At 40.6% G+C, this 21,218-nt stretch overlaps 1 protein-coding gene across 1 annotated transcript; it reads left to right on the top strand.

Moving 5' to 3' along the window:
* The first annotated feature begins 121 nt into the window (after positions 1 to 121).
* LOC124254715 lies at positions 122 to 16,163 on the top strand. The gene is made up of 10 exons (XM_046688565.1): positions 122 to 202; positions 7,993 to 8,090; positions 8,539 to 8,696; positions 9,321 to 9,456; positions 9,969 to 10,176; positions 10,945 to 11,030; positions 11,662 to 11,730; positions 13,161 to 13,256; positions 14,905 to 15,001; positions 16,043 to 16,163. Exons 1-10 carry the CDS (start codon positions 122 to 124, stop codon positions 16,106 to 16,108), a joined length of 1,095 nt encoding a protein of 364 aa, XP_046544521.1. The 3' UTR covers positions 16,109 to 16,163.
* The last annotated feature ends 5,055 nt before the right edge of the window (positions 16,164 to 21,218 follow it).

Genomic DNA, 21,218 nt, shown 5'->3' with positions numbered 1-21,218 from the left:
TCGCAGCGATTATAATTACATTTCCTAAAATTGGTCGAAGCGCACGTACAATCTCCATAACAAGCCCGCAAGATCATCAGAAATACACTCAGTTGGACCCATGAGAGCAGAGTAACGATCAATGGCTGATGTATTAGGTTTATTGGGGAAAGAGCAACGGTACACCCACCCTTTCAAATGTATGCATCTCAAAACATTACAGGTGAGGTTCTATATGCGTAATTGCAACGTCCCACTTATTCAGTCATCGAGGGTTGTTACTTGATTGTGTATTGATTTGAGGCATCAGTGGGGAAACCGATTAATGTGCATGAACTCGTTAGCTGTCGGAATTCAGCAACTGCAAATATTTTAAATCTCGGAGGTACCTTGAGGTAGGACGGGGTTTATTTTGTTTCATATCATATATCGGGCGTATTGCCTCCTTAGTTTGAAATTAAATGTCGCGATTGATTCAGTGAAAGTCACCGTGACACTGTTCAAGGCTCCGTTCAGCTGACGTGGCTTATTGCGCAGTTTGGTAGGGAATGTTGTTACTGACAAAAGGATATTTAATTTTGATTTTTTTTCAGTTGAACGTGTTATGTTGAATGTAGAACTGATTTTCTATAGTTGAGACAATTTGAGACAAGCATATGCGGTTATGTAACGACGTGCTTGCTCGTGTCAGCGAGTGTGTGTGTCTGCACATACGCCGTTGGTATGACGTGTTGGGGATGTAACCATGACTTTCCGGTCTCTAGGCAGACGCTGTATCCTCAAGAACAAGAGACAGCACTGTTAGCAGAATTACTGAATGTTTTAAAGACACCCAGTCGTTTGAATAAGAGCGAGTAAAAGAGGAAAGCGTGCTTAAAGCGTACTAACCATTGAGAATATGTGGATGTATAGTTATAACTGGCTTCATTGTGTGTGTGTCTCTGCGTGTGTGTTTGCGCGTGCGTGTGTGTCTTGTTCCAAGCCATCTACATGGTGAGTTTATATCCATAATACCCCTTGTCATAACTACATCCAAACACTGAGTCAATCAGCCAATGAGAGTTAAAAACATCCAAACACTTACATATTTTACAGTAATATTAGCGCTGTATGTTTGAAGAAAATGTCAGTTGGTCGACTGTCAATCATTCCGCGACACGGCGTCAAGTTGACAACCCGAACTTTGTACACGCTTCTTGTTCACATGATACTCTAAAGCCCGTTCTGCTGCGTGTTATCTAAAACAATTCCTTTGTATTAGAAAAGGGGGCTGTCGTATATACATTCAGTTTGACATCACGCCAGTTACAACAATGGAACAATTTAGCCTAGGGGTTAGCCTACTGGTTAAAGCGCTCGGTCGTCACGCTGAAGGCCCGGGTTCGATTCCCCACATGGGTACAATGTGTGAAGCCTATTTCGTGTGTCCCCCACTGTGATATTGCTGGAATATTGTTAAAAGCGGCATAAAACCAAACACACTCACAAACTAACTCAGTGGAACCAATCAGGAACCAATCAGAACGCGCGTAATGGTTGCGTGCTTTGATAAAAATAATCCCGACTGCTTAAATCGTTTATGGCATTACGTTATTGTTTAAAAAATCATGAAAAAAATTATCGTCTTATTGAAAGTACTAAGAACGTAGCAAACAGAATTGTGCTGTTTAATGTGAAGTTTTTCACAGGAATCATGCGATTGACGGTGAGAGATTCAAATATGTCCGCTACATGAACATTATAATCATAATCATAATCATACATGAACGTGCGTTTGCTGACATAACGGAAATGTAATCAATGTAAATGTAAATCGCTACGAACTTCAAAACAATAATATTACATCTGTACGTAACTAATCAACTTTAATCTTTAACATTGGGCATATATTTCACATCTCTTGGAATATTTTAGTCTCACCTTTGTTGGTCATTCATATATTTTTCAGCGAATTCATTTAAAATTCCACTTACACGTACACAAGGCTACACGTATGTTCAGTATAAGAAATATTTCAAAGTCATTTTTGAGTTTCTGCAATGGGATTTAATGCAGCTGGGTATATTTATAAATTGTATTTCATATTGAAGAAAACAAATCCCATTTGTGATTATTAAACCCTTTTCAGAAATATAATTGGAAATTTAAGGTGAACATCTGGTAATCATTACGTCAGAATATGTCTTCAACAAATATGTTTTTCTCCTTCTTTTCGTTGTACCAAGGAGGTTTAATTCTTTGAAATAAATAAGCAAAAACAAAAACGGCAATTCAATATACATGTGCATCGGTGATATTAAGTACCACTGGAATGAAACATGAATAGTGTCATCGTTCCTGTTTGAAGTAGTTCCGGTGTTCATGCGCCAATGTGAAATCCTTCCATAGGGAGACCCGTGAAGATCCGGGGTAGAATAGGTCTTCAGCAACCCATGTGCTTGCCATAAAAAGGCGACTATCTTGTCGTAAGAGGCGACTAACGGGATCGGGTGGTCAGTTTCGCTGACTTGGTTGACAAATGTCATCGGTTCCCAATTGCGCAGATCGATGCTCATGCTGTTGATCACTGGATTGTCTGGTCCAGACTCGATTATTTACAGACCGCCGCCATATAGCTGGAATATTGCTGAGTGCGGCGTAAAACTAAACTCACTCACTCACTCACTCACTCCTTCCATAGGGGCACAAGTCGCTATTCGGCTTGTCCCGGAATAACACGAGTCGGTAACGAATGGAATGAAACCTTCAGTCAGCAAAGCGGAAATTGTCGATATACTGCCATGTGCAAGGCTGCTGTGACGTGGCGCTATAAATAGATCGGTTATTCCCCACGGATGTTGCATTGGCTGACAAGAGAGGCTAACAAAGAGGCTGGAGGTGAGAGTTAGGAGAATTCCTTTGGGCCAAATCTGTACGATACCCATTGTGTACTTGTTTAGTGATACAGCTTGCATCAGAACGTATTTAACTTAACTGTGTGCACCGTAGCTACTTAATTTTTATCACTTTGCATTGTAATCAAACTGGTAGCTATAGTGACGGAATCTACTACCATTTACCAAAATAATCAAAGACTGTTACACGAGAAACTTCGTTTTCCGATTTATAAAAGGTTATCAAAGTCATTTTTAAGGGATATTTTCACTCTATTAAGCAGTGAGTTATCATGGTTCATCCTAAAGGTAACACGTAGAAAATGTCCATTGCTAATTAGTGACCTCTGTTCAGATGTATGTGTGAAATCTTCACAAATATGCCATTTTCTAGTCCCCTATTTGTGTTTCGAATGCATGTAACGGCTAAACATATGAATACTAGTCGACGTGTTGATCATTTTTCATCAGTCGCAGGTCACTGTGACCTTTCAATCAGGACACGCCCTCGAGCCCTACTGTTGAATTTCCACAACGGGATCGGGTGGTCACGCTCGCTGACTTTGTTGACATATGTCATCGGTTCCCAATTGCGCAGATCAATGCGCATGCTGTTGATCACTGGATTGTCTGGTCCAGACTCGATTATTTACAGCCCGCCCTCATATAGCTGGAATATTGCTGAGTACGGCGTAAAACTAAACTCACTCACTCACCCAAACTGGAGGTCAAGTTTTTTGTGTGTGCACTGAATCAATGCATTTTGTTGCAAAAGACATGTTAGTACTCACTCACCCAAACTGGAGGTCAAGTTTTTTTTGTGTGCACTGAATCAATGCATTTTGTTGCAAAAGACATGTTAGTAATTGAGGGTCGGCGCCAACATTTTCGGTTAAATGATCAAACATGTAACAGTGGCCTCGAAATTATTAACGGTAACAGCATATACTCTTTTGTCAGGGACATAAGACATTTTATCAGCTACTTCGAGTGTCCTGCAAAGTATAATCTGCCAATGCAACTTCTATTGTCCAATCACTTTGCTGAATAGTCCCTCAGTACCTCAGAACCTACCGCGTCACGGCAAAAGTCCGGGTTAGATTCTCCAAATGGGCACCGTGTGTGAAACCCATCTGTGTACGCGCCTGATATAGCTTGAACATTGCTATTGCTGCGTAAAACTAAACTCAGTCACTCAAAGAAGACGACTGGGGATGTTCACAGTACCTATAGGTGACCTCCCTGTCACCGTGACCCAGGATTGCTTGACCCAAACTCGATTGTTCATGTTAAGCAGTCGTAATAGCTTCACATCTGCCAGCGGTGGTTGTTCCCACAAGGGTGAGTGACTTCAGATTTTAAGTCACATCGGCAATATTTCAGCCATATCGTGACCTACACAAGTTCTAAATATATGAACGCATATAGTATAAAGTGTGTGAAGCCATTTTGTACACCCGCCTTGATGTGGTTACAGTATTGTTATATAAGCCCAAGCGTACTCTCGTGTGCCTTATTGGTATATGTTCTCATATATTGTCAGGGTTTTCAAAGACAATTTAGTTGCTTTGATCCATATATTTTATGAATTGTAGAATACACATAACTGGGTTATATAAAATTTAGCCGCTTTATAAAAAAATAACAATATATTTTGTACAGAATAAAATATATTTTATGAATAGTAGGATACTCATTACTTGGAGGGGCTTGAGGGTTCCCCCTCAGAGGGTTTGTAAGACCACGTCATTCAAAGTATATTTAGTCCTACAAACCGAAACACGAGTCTCATTAACCTATTCAGACGATGATCTACTTTTCAGCCGATCCGAATTTTCTCGTGTGAACGTGAAAATAGACATAACAAACAACTATGGTTACACTGATTTCCAATTTCTTGTTTCATAAGAAAATGGTATTTACAAATGAATTTCAACTTTAAACTTTAATAACATCGTATTTCTATATTGTATGGCGAGGTGTTGGCAGCATACATTAACCAAGACGTCACAGACTGCCCCAGTTTGATGAGGTCGCAAAATGATTCACAATTCATCCGGCTAACTGGTTACACCTGTTATGGGTTATTTGCGCTTATTCAGTGTAGTTCTGTAACGCACAGTGTGATTGATATCATATCAAGTCCGTACCTGACCGCCAAACGTTTCTAGCGGCAGAGCCTCGTTTTGATATTTCCACGAATTCCAGGCTTCTGTTTGTCAGTGCTCGCTGTACGACAGAGCACGCTGCACGACATGTTTGCAAGGGTTATAAGGAGCGTAGTGTTGCAACATACAAGTGCTTAGATGTATCAAATAATACTGATTAATATTTATGCATCCAGTTAAATGAATTGGTCTAAAAATTCTGGACTGGTTATTGTACTAAGTTGCGCAATAGGACGGAACCCAGTCAACAGGAAACGAGACTGATGTGTACTCAATGTTTTGACTTGCGCGGTTTTAATCGTAGAATGTGTGTTATTTATTTCGTGGCTAAATTGTTCCAAATTGCTAACATCTGAAAGGATGGTGTAAATACAGCTAGGGTTCATGCAGTTAGCAAAGGTTCTGTAAGTCCCCATGATCTCTATATGGGGATGTACCTTGAGTTGTTGCCGATCTACAGCTCATTTGTATAGCATTGTATAGCTAGAGAAATATCGGGGTTTTTTGTTGTTTGATAGTGCAAAATATATATTTATCTGTTATAACCTAGTTACTCTACTGTCCTTTGTCGACAGGTATTTTTATTGTGTACGTTTGTTTTTATGGATATGCAGCTCTCATAGTCACGATATGGCTGAAATACCGACTCACTAAGTCACTCTAGAGCCGTATATCAGTGGCGGATACAGCTTTTGGAGAAAGTGGGTTGGGGGGTGCACTCTCCATTAACACGAGAGTTTCAATAGTAATTTGATAAGCTTTCAGGATAAAGAAACCCCCACACCCCCACCTCTGGATCCGCCTATGTATATTGAGGATACGTCTATTACGCCGTCGTTATAACTTTAATTATGTTGGCAATAGTAAGGTTAAACAATATTCACTCGCTGAATAATTACAATTTGTAACATGATCGTCATAATTTTGAGTGATGGGTTTGAGTTAAGTGTTAACAAAGGAGAGTTCCGATTCCGAGCCCCCTCAGGTTACAGGTGTAGCCTATAGGCCGTTGTCCCTGAAGGCCGATGAGATCAGTAACAGGGCTGTCCATAACCTGCCAGTACCGTACTGTCATACCACAACTGTAATTCATAGGTATGAAAGTTATAATATGAACATTTAAAGCACAAAACTTCAAATCCAGTATTTCTTCTACTCCTTATTCAGCGGGATAGTCAACAGACGGAGAGCGTCACTCCACGCTCTCAATCTAAACCCCACCACAAACCGTCCACTGAACTCTTTAACGTATCGATTAACATTTCACACTGCCGTGACTTTATTTATATCGTATACAGGAAGTATTGCTCTGTTGACAATTATACAATAGGCCTCTCATCTGGGTTCTAATTTCGCTGTGTCGCGTACCCACACGAGGTAGATCCACTCTGTCCACTGCACGACAGGTACGGTAAGATTGCACAGTTTAATACAGACTGTTTATTTTATTTGGATTTATTTGGAACTAAGCGAGGAATTCATCGCATGACCTAATTTACATCGGGCTATATTTAGTTTCTATATGTATTACGTACGGCTGTAGTGTTATACTATATTACTGGTTGGATAAGCTGGACATTCTGGTGTATGTATAAATGCCCAAATTATAGTTATAAACATTCATTCAACTCTGACATGTGTTGTTGATAATCCCCAAGGTGAAGGTTACACGTACTTCTGTTTTTATGAATTTCTACAAAAGAACATAGTTTAATCTCATAAGTTTTGATCATTACACGCATAGATTCAGGATAGTGCTTACATACTACGTCACCATGGCGCAGATCTGAACAACTTAACATATCAGTCTGTTTAGAGACCGCCGTGTTGTGTGTCAGGTCACCGTGACCTTACATATCACATGCTCTTCTACATGCATTCCATGCTGGACATGATGTCGTGGTCTTATATAGCTTGTATAAGTTTTTGTAAAACATTATGGGTCTTCTGTGTAATTAAGTAAGGACTTTTGAGAAATTTAGTAATACGTTTCATCTCCCTATTGTCGATTTAGAAACATTGCGGAAATTTAGAACCTCGGTTTATAGTTGCTACTATCGTCGTAATATTTATTTTGCGGACGTTATACGTTTACGAAGTGTGTGCGTGGGGTTGGTGGTGGTGGGGGAGGAGGTGGTGAAAGGGGCAGTAATACAATCGCACTATACCCAGATGCGTTGCGTCATCTAGTAGTTATAAACAGGGAGACTCTATAAGGAGTATAAAGAGGCGGTCGTTGAGTATATAGGGACACTCTTTGTTTGCACTGTTGTTGTTTTTCTTTGCGATCCCAGTAGTCCATCCAACCCCAAGACAGGTATACGGAAAAAACAACCCCAGTATGTCGATGCAAGTGCACTCGAATTATAGAGCTATGAGAAGTGTATGGATATAGAAACAAATATGCAGACATACAGAGCCGCCGCCACGAGGACAGGGACGACATACTACCCAGTGGCAGCCCCTCCTTGCAACAAACACCGAAAAGCCGGTAGGAATGTACACGTGCAAATAGTTCGCCGTAGCGAAATACGAAGGGAAGAACCGACTATTTGCTGCTACTCGATTCGCCGACTGGAGAAACGATTCCGGTCTATGGCTACAGGATACGAGAAACGATTCGAGACGCCGGCGGAATAGAAGGCCGAAAGTTGGTGGGTGGACCGTTTCGGTGCAGGCTCGGCAAAATCTGCCACTCGCCCATGTCGAACAGGAAAGACGATCGAGAAGTCTTCACGCTCTTCACGCACGCACACACACATGCGCAGACACAAATGGGACAAGTATCTAGGAATACTGTCTCCGTTAGAATTAGTCGGTAGCAACCCATGCTTTTAGTAAAAGGTAACTAACGGGATCAGGTGGTTAGGCTGATCGACTTGATTATTTAACTGGAATAGTTGTAATATTGATTAGTGCGACGTTACCAGCACCCAATCACTCAATTATACAATGTTTTGATTTGCTTATAGAACGTACGTGATATGGATCGAACTGTTGAAATGGACAAGGAAAGTGTAAAGATCTGGGATGTTAGGAATGCAAGTCTGCGGAGTTTCGCATGTGACAGGTAAGACTTACACCTGATATGTCTCTTCAAGAGTTAAAGGATGTCTGTGTGAATACATAGATAACATGGCCCTTGACTGAACGTGACGCTGGGAAAAATGAATGACCCAGATAATAGATAGTTAAGTAACATGTTTTTACCTGGTATGTAACTGGTGAAGATTCGAAAAATGGATCTCGGCAACCTATGCTTGACTAATAAGAGGCGACAAAGGGGAGCCGGGTTGTCGGGATCGCCGACTTAGCTGGTGTCTGTCACTGGATTGTCTGGTCCAGGCTGAGAGTTAAACATCAGCAAACGAAGTGACTATATTTTTATATGTCGAAGAGGACCGTGAAAGCAATTCCTTTGACCGATATGAGACGATTTAACAAACAAAAATAAAATGTTTTTAAAATTCAAACTTTTGCCTGTTTCAGAGAATATTTATTCGTTCTTTATTTCCCAGCTTTTCAAGCTTACAGCGAATTATTTCCGAAAATACTGGAATACCACCATTGCAACAGTTACTCCTTCTTCAAAATATGAAACTTGGAAACAACAATTGGCGTCTGTATTCCTCCGCCACTTGGTATTTGTTTTCCGTGAACGAACCCTCACGTAGAGGTGAGTTAAACATATGCCATAGACGTTCAGACGTCTGTAGTTATCAACATCGTTACATTCGGAGTTAAGCATGTAAAGAATATGTCCTTGTAACACAATGTGGGTGTGTCGGGGTAATCACCGCTGTGAACAGTAACAATGATAATCTTGGAACATAATGTTGAGGGCTCCGGATTTGAACACGCAAGGTTAGATGATCCTGATACGCCTAGGGGAGGCAATTCTGCACAGCGAGTTTATGGTTCCTTAGCCACCTGGGACGCATGACAATAAGCATATAGGAGTAGGTATGGGTGGACATATGTTTTCATTTGACTAGCACTGGTCTGTATTCAATAAATAGGGCAATTATATAGTTAAAGTATGGAGGTATACACACACCGTAGGAGCGGTGAACGGCAGGAAATATTTCATAGCATGGAAGTAAACGATTCATCAGGCGCCAAGTAAGCAGGTCGCACTCTGTAACATATGCACGATCTATATATTTGTTGGTTTTAACGATTAAACATGGCACCTGTCCCACTCCGGAATCCCATTTTGGCATGTGTGTATAGGTATAGCAATTAACCCTATCACTGGAGGAATGGGTGAATGCTCAAGAACGACACATCGATGTTTCAGAAATAGAAGACACACCTTTAACCTCTGCCATTACCTGTAACCCAGATGGCCTTGGTGCATATATGGATATGCAAAAGGAACTGACAAATGCAAGGTTCATGCAGAAGCATCTAGTTGAAGGAACGGGCACTTTAAGGCAAGTTGAAGCTTTTATAAGGTTACTCGGAATGTCATAATTATAAACCCTAAAAGGTCCAATAGGAAAGGCTTAAAATATTTCATTAGTGTGTAATATCGATTTCATCGTGTGATATTTCAAAATGAAATACTGAGTGATATGTTTTACACTATGACCTGAATAAATCAGCACGGTACATTACATTTGTAACAAGAATGTACTGATTATTTGATGATTTTGTGTTCGTTTGTATGTTGTTGGGTTTTTGTTTTGTTTGTTGCTGTTTTTCTTCTTTCTTTTTCCATTTTTGGAGGGGAGGGGAGTGCCTTCGAGAAGCAATATTTAAACATATTTAGAAAATATTTTTTTTAAAAACCCCAGAAAGACAGCAGAGATTGAGAGCACTCAACCAAGGGGAAGAACCGAGCCACGCTCAAATAGTGCTCAACTTTCTGTCCAGTGGTAAATGTAATCATATCTGTCAGGTGTTTATGATATATGTTAAGCTATGTACTCTTTTTGTGTTGTAGATGTTTTGCTGACGATGAAAGTAAAATAGTCAAAACGAAAATTCAAGATACACAACGACTATTCCTCGAATGCCAGAAAGGTGTTGACGGTCTACTGCCATTGTTAGAATTTGCTTGGAAGAATTGGGGACTAGAAGACTGTGGGTACCTTCGTGAATTGCAGGAAGTGCAGCAAAAATATTCGTACTTTTTAAAGCAGTGTGAACAGGTAAGATGATGGTCGACTTATGTGTTGGTGTTGATAAGCTCATGAAGACAGCAGTCCACTCGCGGCATAATTGCACCTCTTCAGTATGCCTGGGTCCCATGATCAAATACCAGATTCGTCCTGGAGTTTTCTTGGTTCGTTAGCACCATATTCGTTCTCGTTGTGTTTATATAAGTGGAAATACATGAGGCCTGCATCAATTCGGACTTCCATGTCGTGATGTATATGAAATAATGGGCAAGACAGCTTAAAAGACAACTCACTTTCATTCTTCACTCTTTGAATTATAAATGTAGAAACGTGAGTTTGAACGAACACAAACTCGTATAGACTGATCGTATAATTCCTCTCAAACGAACACAAGTCTCTACAGATTATTCAAAGATATTATTCAGCAGAGCATCTTCCATATATACTACTACGAGTTTTGCTAAATATGTGTTGACAGGTATTTTTAACCTGTGGGCGTATCTGGGACAAACTTAACTGCAATTTATTCGGCACTTTATGATGTCTACTGGAACGTTGTCTAAATATCGGTTTCTAAATCTACAATATAAAATTAAAATACACCAAACGTCAAATATTTTAAAAAGACACTATATGATAAACAAAATACTACTTACTACAATACATCTTAAATTTCTTACATTAAGAACGAAACATGTATATCAACGAAAACCCCATTGGCTATTGTCTGTATTTATCCCACCAGATTTTGTGGTATTTGTTCTTTCAAAATGTCCATATCGCATGATTTCACTTCAGCATGATGTGGAACTTACCAAATGCAGGGGACATCCAAAGGAGGATTTAAACTGTAAAGAAGCATTTAATTTCTTCGAGAAGCACCGGTAAGTTTCAAGCAGGCACTGGTGAATGACTGTTGTTTACAAGTTATCATAAAACGTTCATCGATCGTTCAATACATTAGATAACAATATTATCCCATACCACAAAATATGCAAAGGAGGTCTTCTGAAACGAACCTTCTTTTGGAAGGTTCAATTCATTGACGCAAATCGCCCCGTACCAGACAAACCTTTGCTTAACGTTCCGAGAAAGGTTTAGTTACGGTTTTCACGATGTGAGAGTGTATTTGTAACAATACATGGCTGTTTGACGCTGTATAAAAATGGGGGCGATGCACTCAGGAAAGAATAATCCTATAAGAATTTATGATACCTACAATACAAAAGCCGACGGCAAACTTATGCATCACGCATTATGCTTTATACTGAGATAATCTCAACGCTCTTGTATTTACGTCATATGTTGGTTTCCTCTCGGTGTGCCAAACTATTGTCTGCTCAAACCTATTTAACAATACAGTATTGTATCGTGTAGTAAAGACAGTTTACCATATGGAACACTCCGTCAAAACTGGAACATAAGGTGTTATAATATTCTTCGTAAAACATTTATTAGTTTTGAATGCTTTCATGATGATTAAAACATTGTCAGTGTTAATCTTTGTCACCTCAGGCTAGAGGCTGAAATGAACATGGCACGTTTTGAGAGATTGATGGTCCTTTCAGGAGGAAAAGCTGCCATGTAAGTACATATTCTGTATAATTGCAACATGGATACATTTACACCGTGTTTTGTTAAGATATTTAGACATTAGTTTTAGATGTAAGTTTATCATTTGTAAGGCTGGTATCAGTTATACATACAACAGCTACGTTATTATATCTCCGTCGTCATGGCCGTTGTCTCCCAAAACAATTTCATGCTTTAAAATGTCCATGGAAATTTTGGCGTGTATTTATTCATGAGTGGAAATTTCATGCCATTAAATCACAGAGTGAGTGAGTGAGTGAATTAACAGTTAACGTCACATCGGCAATATTTCAGCCATATCGTGACGAGAACATTTGATATTGTTAATCACAAGGATAACGTCAAGCTGTTTTTCTTGCTGTTGATTCTGATATGGGACTTCATTGGTCATTTTGAGCGTGTATTTCAGTCAGTGAGTTAGTTAATATATTTCGTCACATGAGCAATATTTCGGCCATATCGTGAGTTGTGACAAGAACAGATTTGACATTGAAACGGACTACATGACTACATACTGTTATGTAACCTATCGTCAAGGGACAGTAAAGCAACTAGAGTATCACAGTGATATTACCTGATTGTGATACTACATTTGTACTTTTGAACTGGAAGTGTAATTGGGTTTAAGAGGGCGTTCAAGATTATTGCAATAATATAGTTCTGCTCACGTATGTCTGTGGCTGCTTGGATTGGTCAACCTCAACTTCAACTGGTTCATGATGTTGATCACTGTACTGTCTAGTCCAGTCTTGATCATTTCAGATCGCCACCGTCCAGAATACATGAGATGTATTTAAGTGAATTCATTCACCTGATGAAGGAGCAATGGAACGTCGTGAACGAGAATAAAAGAAGTTGTTATCCATAAAACGCGTCATGTATTCATGTTCGTCCAACTTCTAAATGCCTTTCAAGGACTTCCTCGCCATATAGCTGTGATGATGCTGAGTGCGGCGTTAACAAAAAACAAACAAACCAAACTTCAGCTCTCTTAATAGTGTACGTCCACTGAGATTTAACAGCGTGATTAGACGTTAGCAGCGTGATTAGGCGTTAGCAGCGTCCACCGAACTACAGTTGTGTGCGCGTGGTCAGATGTACTTAAACTCATGTAATAAAGGCTGTTTCAGATGTACTGGGAATATATCCGTACTTTACCAATGTTATATACCGACCACAGAAATAGTATAGTTAATATTTTGGGGATATTTGGATGGAATTATGTGCTCAATCTTTACTACAAAATAATATACCCCTAACATCATTGTTCTCTAATGCTATTGCCCAAAATGTTTACATGCATGTAGAGTTGTAAATCTATTGCATTCACCAAATAGCTATAGTTTTATCATTATTTTTTGATAATGTATGTTTATTATGTAATATGTACAAACAAGCATTGTGTACTTATCTCTCTATAGGGTGACGAAAAGGGCTTGGAAAATACTGGTTCGTACCCTGGAGAAATTATACAACGATCTGGAGGATATTTACTCACGATCGTCAAACGCAAACAGGTAAATAATATCAGGAGTATCTGCCAGTTACGACTGTCTACATACGCTCGGACAGTGATTTGTGCAGGACACCACCTATCGTAAAACACCCAGTGACTATTATACCAAGCCTAAAACAGTCCTTCCGTCTGTCTGCCCTTGCATCCGTTTCTCAACAGGGATCAGTTTTTTCTATAAATCAAATATGTTGCGAAATTAACATTTTACAATTGTGATAAAAAACAAGTTCCAAAAATGGTGTCGTGCTTTTCTACAGTAACGGTCCATGCTTCACGTAAAATTTGGAATATGTTCTCAGAAACTATGTACCTTAGAGAACGACAATTTGCACACTAGTGTTACTATTCACAATCCAACAATACTCAGGACTGAGGGTCTATCTCTTCTAACGATGTATCCGATTTACCGCCTCCTTGGTGTAGTGGTTAGAGCGTCCGCCTGGAAAGCGGAAGGTCGCGGGTTCGATCCCCGACTGCGCCATACCAAAAGACGTCAAAATATGGTACTTGTTGGTCCCTGCCTGGCGCTCGGCATTAATGGGTACAACAATGACTGATCGGCTCGGAGTCAGTATGTGTCTGAGTGGGGTATTCATGCTTCACTGCGGCATGGTATCTCAGTGGGCTGGCACTATAAAACCAGCTTCAGTCTGGGCTAGTACAAGCAGCCGCACACACATACACACGCATGCACGTCGTCATATGAGCGAAACATTCTCAAGCACGACGTTAAACCCAATTTCACCTCAACTCACTTCTATACTTGTATTGATTACTATACAAACGCAGTTCTAGCGTGTCTCGTGGCGGTAGATATCGATAAGGTTGTTATTGTGTTGTCAATCAGGCAGATAACAGATCAAATAACGTTTCCACCTTAAGTAACCAGCAGGTGTGCTAAAATATATGATACGGATGATAAGTTGCTGAATTAGAAGCAAGCCACTTTAGAATGTGCTTGCGATAAGAGACGACTCACGGGATCGGGTGGTCAGGCTCACCGACTTGGTTGACACATGTCATCGTATCCCAAATGTGTAGATTGACGCTCGTGCTGTTGATCACTGGATTGTCTGGTCCAGACCGTCGCCATATAACTGGAATATTGCTGAGTGCAACCAACCAACCAACCAACCAACCAAACTTGGTAATTTCCATAAGTAAAGAAGTTGGTGAAGTAAGTGAGGCCATTCAGACAACGCTTGTTTGTCCTTGCTTGTCGGAACAGGCCGCCAACGGGTTGTCACACTCAGTGACTTGATTATTGTATGTCATCGAGGTGTCAATCACTGGATTGTCGGGTCCTGACTAAGTTATTCATAAAACTTCACCATATAGCTTAAATAATGGTGAGTACTGCCGTAAACCACAAATATAAAAAAACCCAGGTATAATGCAATACATATATATTGATGGTATCCCCCCCCCCCCCCCGACACCCACACGCGCGCGCACACACACACACACACCTAGTATCTATTATTTGCCAACCGGACATTATCAAAATACATGCGTGTGGCTTTACTTGAAAGGAGGTCAAATTCCGTCCACATAAGCTATAGCACTCTGTGTGCGCGTGTGTGTGCGTGTGCGTGTGCGTGTGCCTTTTCGGAATCCGCTATGGGGTAAGATGGTATCATATGTTTCAGTTTTGAAATCCAGAAGCTCAATGTCATTTGGAAAATCAGGAAAAACGTTGATACGTATTCTGAACATCACTCGCAACTAACCGAAACTGTTTCTAAGGTAAGCAGGTTTCTTGCTCAAAGGGTGCTTGATCAAGGTTACAATATTACTGGGAGCGTGTGAGTTTAGTTGTATGTTGCTTTTAGCAATATCCCACCTGTGTCACGGCGGAGGACACCAGATATGGGCTTCATAACATTACAGGGCTCAGTGAAGGTGTTTGGTACACATTTCACGCATCAGTGACAGGGATAATGTCCGATACATTTGCTTATATTGACTTGCACCATATCTCGTCGGGGTTTTTTCAGAGGAACATTTGACTAGCCTTTGCATGTGTGATGACGGTGGGCAGGATACGCTCACCTTTTCGAAAACACGTGGCATCATCACTATCCTACAGTGACCAACAGACATAAGCTCGTGATGTAGTCGAAATCGTACAATTGACAAACATTCCTGGTCGATCTGGAAAAGATTTTGCAGCTTATCTTATCGTGATCTTGAAAACATTGGTATTCACGTGTTTCTAGAGTTATTCATTTAATAAAAAAAAATTCACTTTATTTTATTTATTTTTTCTTCACTTTATTATATTTTTTTTTCACTTTATTTGGGAGTTTAGAGTTATTCATATTGCCACGTTTCCAATTTTGTGGGATTCTTGTGCAGGATAGCTTTCAAACTTTGTCGTTAGATCACCATACGAAGTGCGCACTAGCTGTGTGAGTGAGTGAGTTTAGTTTTACGCCGTTTTGAGCAATATTCCAGCAATATCAAGAAGAATAAACCAGAAATAGGCTTCACAAATTCATAGCGTTCGGTCGTTGGACCCAGAAGGTACCCAAACTCTTGGTCCAGACTACCAGTAATCGGAATTAAAAAGTACCGATGGCTGAGTGGGTTAGATCGCTGACTTTGTGTGCTGGAGATTGTCTGACCCAACCTCATATTGTGTTTTCGAAATCTGATTAGGACTCAACCCCTAAAAGTTCTAGAATTTCTACTTTACTAAAGAAATGTTATCCCAAGTTTAGCATATGTTACATTGCCAGTTAACTTATAATGCCTCATTTTGCATATATGAAATGTTCATTTCAGTGGCAAGCCGATCTGGAACGTCTGAAGGGAAGATGGCTTAATGGCTTTGAAGACATATCTAAATAGGAGACCTTATTGAAAACCAAGTTGGAATACACAAAACAATTAACCGTTATCGTAATATCAAAACATTTCTTTATTAGTTTTGTTTTGTTTTGCTTGTTGGCGAAAGATAAACTTCCAGGATATACTCCACTGACTTACGGTGAAGCTCAAGGTCATGTTGAAGCTCAAAGGATGGATTTGTGCCAATTTGCTTCCATGATTGTTTATTATGATATGGTGAATTTGGTTTTAAATGTATACTAGAATTGTACAGGCATACTTGATTGCACTGACCGAATGTTGCATTTCATGAAGTCTTTTGTTTGTAACGTGATCTTTTTGCATGATTTGAACCCATGTTTTCAGCTATGTCAAAATGTTAAGAACGTTTGGAGGTACCCGATTTCGTTAGTCGCCTCTTCCGACAATCTTGGGTTACATATTATGGAAAAAAACGGCATGGTGTATGGGGTCGTAGATGAAACACTTTCTCTCAAGTGGTGACTCATATATCCTACTTCCCCAAACTGTCTTGATATATGATTTATGCCAAAATGTTGAGTGGGTCGGGAAATATAACAAACGAATATGCGTATGTACTAGTTTATTTATGTCTACTTTTTTGGCATTTCAAGACACATGCATATGCGTATTTGTAGATATGCATAATTTTGTCTCGTATGTGCAGTTAAAACCATTTTGCATAAACCATTTTATAAATTACCTCTTTCACGACCTGCTAAACTTAAAATTGTTAATGTAGAAAAGGTATCCAACACTTTAAAATATGTTGACTTTTAGTTTAGTGTTGTAGTGTTTCGATTGGAGGTGTCCCCTGACAACTAAATGCGCCCCTCTGCTCAACCATTCAAAGCAGTTAAATCTGCTGTATTGTTTGTCCCGTGTCGTGTCAGGACTGCTAACGACCCGCTTCGTTGACCACGAAGAAATAATATTTCTGTATGGATGAAATGGTTCACTCCCATTTGTCAGACGTGCCATTTGTCAGACGGTCAAATTATCAGACAAATCAGTCAGGTGTGACCAGTGTAACTGCCTGGACTTACCCACTAATTAATGAGCTGCTCCAAGCTGTGAACAGAGTAGGCTTCTCCCACTCTCAAGTTCGTTAAGTGACACAGAGTAACCAGAATATGATTGTGTTTGTAAGTTGCTTGTGATCAGTGTGTGGGATTGCATGTGTTGTAGCAACGAAATTTTGAGTAGTTTGTTCAACTATTTGGAATACAGGAAGTACGTGAGGCTCAGTAAAGATTAATCAATAGGTTTTAACTGAATTTGTCTTGCATTATTTTATTACTTAAATGGATTAAACTTCTCCAAAACATAAGTATAATCCAACATGTACTATATAACATGAACTCTAAAGTCAGTAAGATACCGCTGTAATGGCTGGTACATGTATACGCAGAGTTGAATTCACTGAGTCTCAGAGTAGAGCCCCACAAGTATGTCTTGATGGCTTCACCTACTCTAAGAATAGAACCGGAGGCCAGACCACACACTGGAGATGTATCCTCAAGACATGCCGTGGGAAATGTTCCACTGTTTGGGACTTCCTGAAAGATTTCTCGGACCACTGCCATCCACCTAGAGATCCGACTCAAGTCCAGTTTGTTAGTAATTTGCAGAAAGGGGCCAGAGAAGAAGCTACACCTGTCCAGTGAAGATGGCGAAGAAGACAAGATCCTGATCTTTTCCACTGATGAGCAGCTGAGATGTCTTTCCGAAGCAGATTCAATCTATACACCTGGAACTTAATTAAGCACCCCCTGATATATTTCATGATAGTAGAGCAACTGTTAACCATCGTGAAACATGAATGATATCTCTGTATTACAACACATCTCTAGTAGTCTAAAAAGGCGTTTCAGTTCCTGTGCACTCGTCACAATGCATCCCGTGTGCACGTGAAGCATACAACCCACACTTTTCCGAAAATTCAGTTTCTCTGACATGCAATTTATGGGTATAAAAGCAGACAAATTTGTAACTGTCTCCATTAATGAATACTGAAATGGCGAGGAGAAGACTTTCTGAAGCACTAAGGTGGCAAATTGTCGGCATGCATGCAACAGGCATGTCCTTCAAAGCTATTGGACGACAACTGGGCTACAGTTACTCGGTCATCAGCCGACTTGTCTGAAAACATCAGATGACAGATGTGAGAGATCGTCCAAGGCCTGGACAACACAGGAAGACAACGGCCCGTGATGATCGCAGCCTGGCACGTCTGGTAAGGCGAGAACCCTTTGCCACAACTTCGGTTTTGAAGCGCCTGTGGTTACCCTACAGACAATTATCCACCAGAACCGTCAGAAATCGCCTTAGGGCACTTGGTATGAGGTCCAGAAGAATCATCCAACGTCCTGCTCTGTCTGATCTCCATTAGAGACGACGTCTGGAGTGGTGTATGGCCCGTCGCCAGTGGAACCTGACATGGAGGAGGGTCCACTGGTCAGATGAGAGCAGGTTCCTCCTCCACGTTACAGATGGTCGAATGAGAGTGTGGAGGCATAAAAACACTGCTTACGTGCCCAGGAATTTCCACCCTACTATTCCTTATTGTCGAGGATCGGTTATGATCTGGGGTTGTCTTTCACACGACTGTAAACTTCAAATGGTGACTGTCCGAGGAAATCTTGATGGTCAGCAGTACATCCGGGATATTCTCCATCCAGTTGTCGTGCCTCACTTTGACATCCGCCCGTTGGCTACTCACCCGATATTCATGGACGACAACGCCAGGCCGCATCGTTCACGTGCTTTGACCGCACATCTCCAGAATGAGGCTATCATGACATTACCTTGGCCAGCAATGAGCCCCGATTTGAATCCTTTGGAGCACATCTGGGACTTTCTTGGATGCCGTGTGAGGTTGAGAGGACCCCCTCTCCAGAATCTTGCACAGCTGGAAGCTGCTTTGCATGAAGAATGGCGGCAATTGCCACTTGATCGTATCAGAAGGTTTACCAGTAGCATGATGAGGAGGATTCAAGCTGTCATCCAAGCATGTGGGGGATACACCCGATACTGATGCCAGACCCATCAGATGTTAACATGTGACATTCCTTGTGCATCAGTTCTTGTAATAGTCAGCCATTGACAATGCTACGACCATACTTGTTCAGTGACTATTTTCATCAAGAATCAATAGTGACCAAATCACATTGGTTACGCTATTAAAACAACACGTATTGGAATCATTGTCTTGTTTTTCATTTGCCAATGGATCGTATGTTTCACAATAGCTAAGGTTCCACTATCTTTGGAATAGTGAGAGAGTTACAGCAAGTTTTGTTTCTCATCATCCAGAAAATAGAGAGTGTGTGTGTGTGTGTGTGTGTGTGTGTGTGTGTGTGCTTATTTAAGTTCCAGGTGTATACATGGATCGTACCTTTTCCTGTTGCCCCAACCTTTGGAACCAGCTGTACACTGTACATGCCCTCAGGGGATATACGATGTACCCACTTGTCTTCGCCCTACTGCCCAAACATCAACAGACAACATACGCCAGGCTGTTCACGCTGCTGAAGACAGAGGTGCAGCAGATTCTCAACCGACAATTGTCACCAGCTACTGTGCAGACAGACTTCGAGATAGCGCCCATTCGAGCAGTTGAGGGTGAGTTCCCCACGGCAGACATCAAGGGGTGTTTCTTCCACTATACCCAGGCTATTTGGAGGAAAAGATCTAGGCTGAGCTGTCCAGTACAAGGGCGATCCCCAAGTGCAGAGTTGGATTCGAAGAGCGGCTGGACTTCCCCTACTTCCTCTTCCTGATGTACAAGAAGCCTGGTTGGAGACTGCAAGGTACCAAGACTTCAGTGACTACATGGTGACGACATGGGTTGACGACGCCGCCCGTTTTCCTCTACCCCTATGGACTCATCACCACACAGTTGGACCGAGGACCAACAACAATTTGGAGGGATTTCATGCTCGTGTGAACAGAAGTCTCCCACATCAGCACCCAAACCTGTACCTGTGGACCTGATCCAAGGCATAGGGACACCAGAAGGCGCTAAGCTAACGCAGATTGACTTCGGTGCCGCTCCCCCACCCAGGAAGAAGGTGTACATAGAGTCTGAGGGGAGACTGCTCCGGTTGAAAGAGAAGCTGACAAGTGACCAGAAGACATATGTTTAATTCCTGGATGCTGTTGGAAACCTATTGAAACTGGGCTGACAATATTGAACTCTACTCTAATATAATCAGTTCTGGCTGATTTCATACTGATTTGCTTACTGGATGTGATCATTACTTTTATTGTTATTATCATTATTATAAAAAATTCTTCCCTGATTTCTTATTTCTGTTATTTGTTTTATGGGCCATTCCTATTTCATTAAGAGGTAACAGGTAGGGGATTAGCTGTGCACTCAACCAGATAGTTTGTTGTTTTAATCTGTCTGACAAATGGCACGTCTGACAAATGGGAGGATACCAATGAAATTCCATTTATAGTCGTCCATTACAGAGGCGGATCCCCCTCCCTCCCTTTTGTCCTGAAAGTTTATCATATGACCCATGAGAACGGTGAAAATGAAGTGTCCCACCTATTAACAGAATATTAAATGTCGATGCAAATTCCGTTACTATTTTTACTTATTGTTCTCTTTCACGTTTCATGCTTTTACAATAGAGCTACAGTGATGTGGCCCATTTTCTTAAGTTCATATTTCAAACGTATTTAAAGAAACTAAAATATAAGTCAGAAATTGCAACAACATAAGCCTGTGCTGCTCTGTGAATAGGACTTAAGTCAAATCTCAGAATTTAAGTCAGAATCTATTTGTTCAGATTTATTTTTATGAATACCGTCCCAGGTTCTTAATGTTGTCATACACATATGTTCAAACGGGTATTATATTCTTTATTTTCTATCAGTGCTTCAGTGCATTTTAGTCTACCATAGTCTATGTAATTAACGGGGTATGCAAAATTCCCAAGTCTTTTCTGCTTTTATTTGTTGTCTTTTTTTACGGTTTATTTTTCTTAAAACCGTTGTTCAGTCAGTGATGAGATTGTTTACACACACTTGCATAACATATTTTGGCCAGATTTTGGTTTGTAAGACTATAGGGTCTGTTGACAAAAAAGGATTAAAG

The sequence above is a fragment of the Haliotis rubra genome, unplaced genomic scaffold, assembly GCF_003918875.1.
Source record: "Haliotis rubra isolate DU_JTF1 unplaced genomic scaffold, ASM391887v1 Scf58, whole genome shotgun sequence".
Classification (NCBI taxonomy): domain Eukaryota; kingdom Metazoa; phylum Mollusca; class Gastropoda; order Lepetellida; family Haliotidae; genus Haliotis; species Haliotis rubra.
Note: the sequence above shows the minus strand (reverse complement) of the source record. Positions and strands in the feature narration are given on the sequence as shown.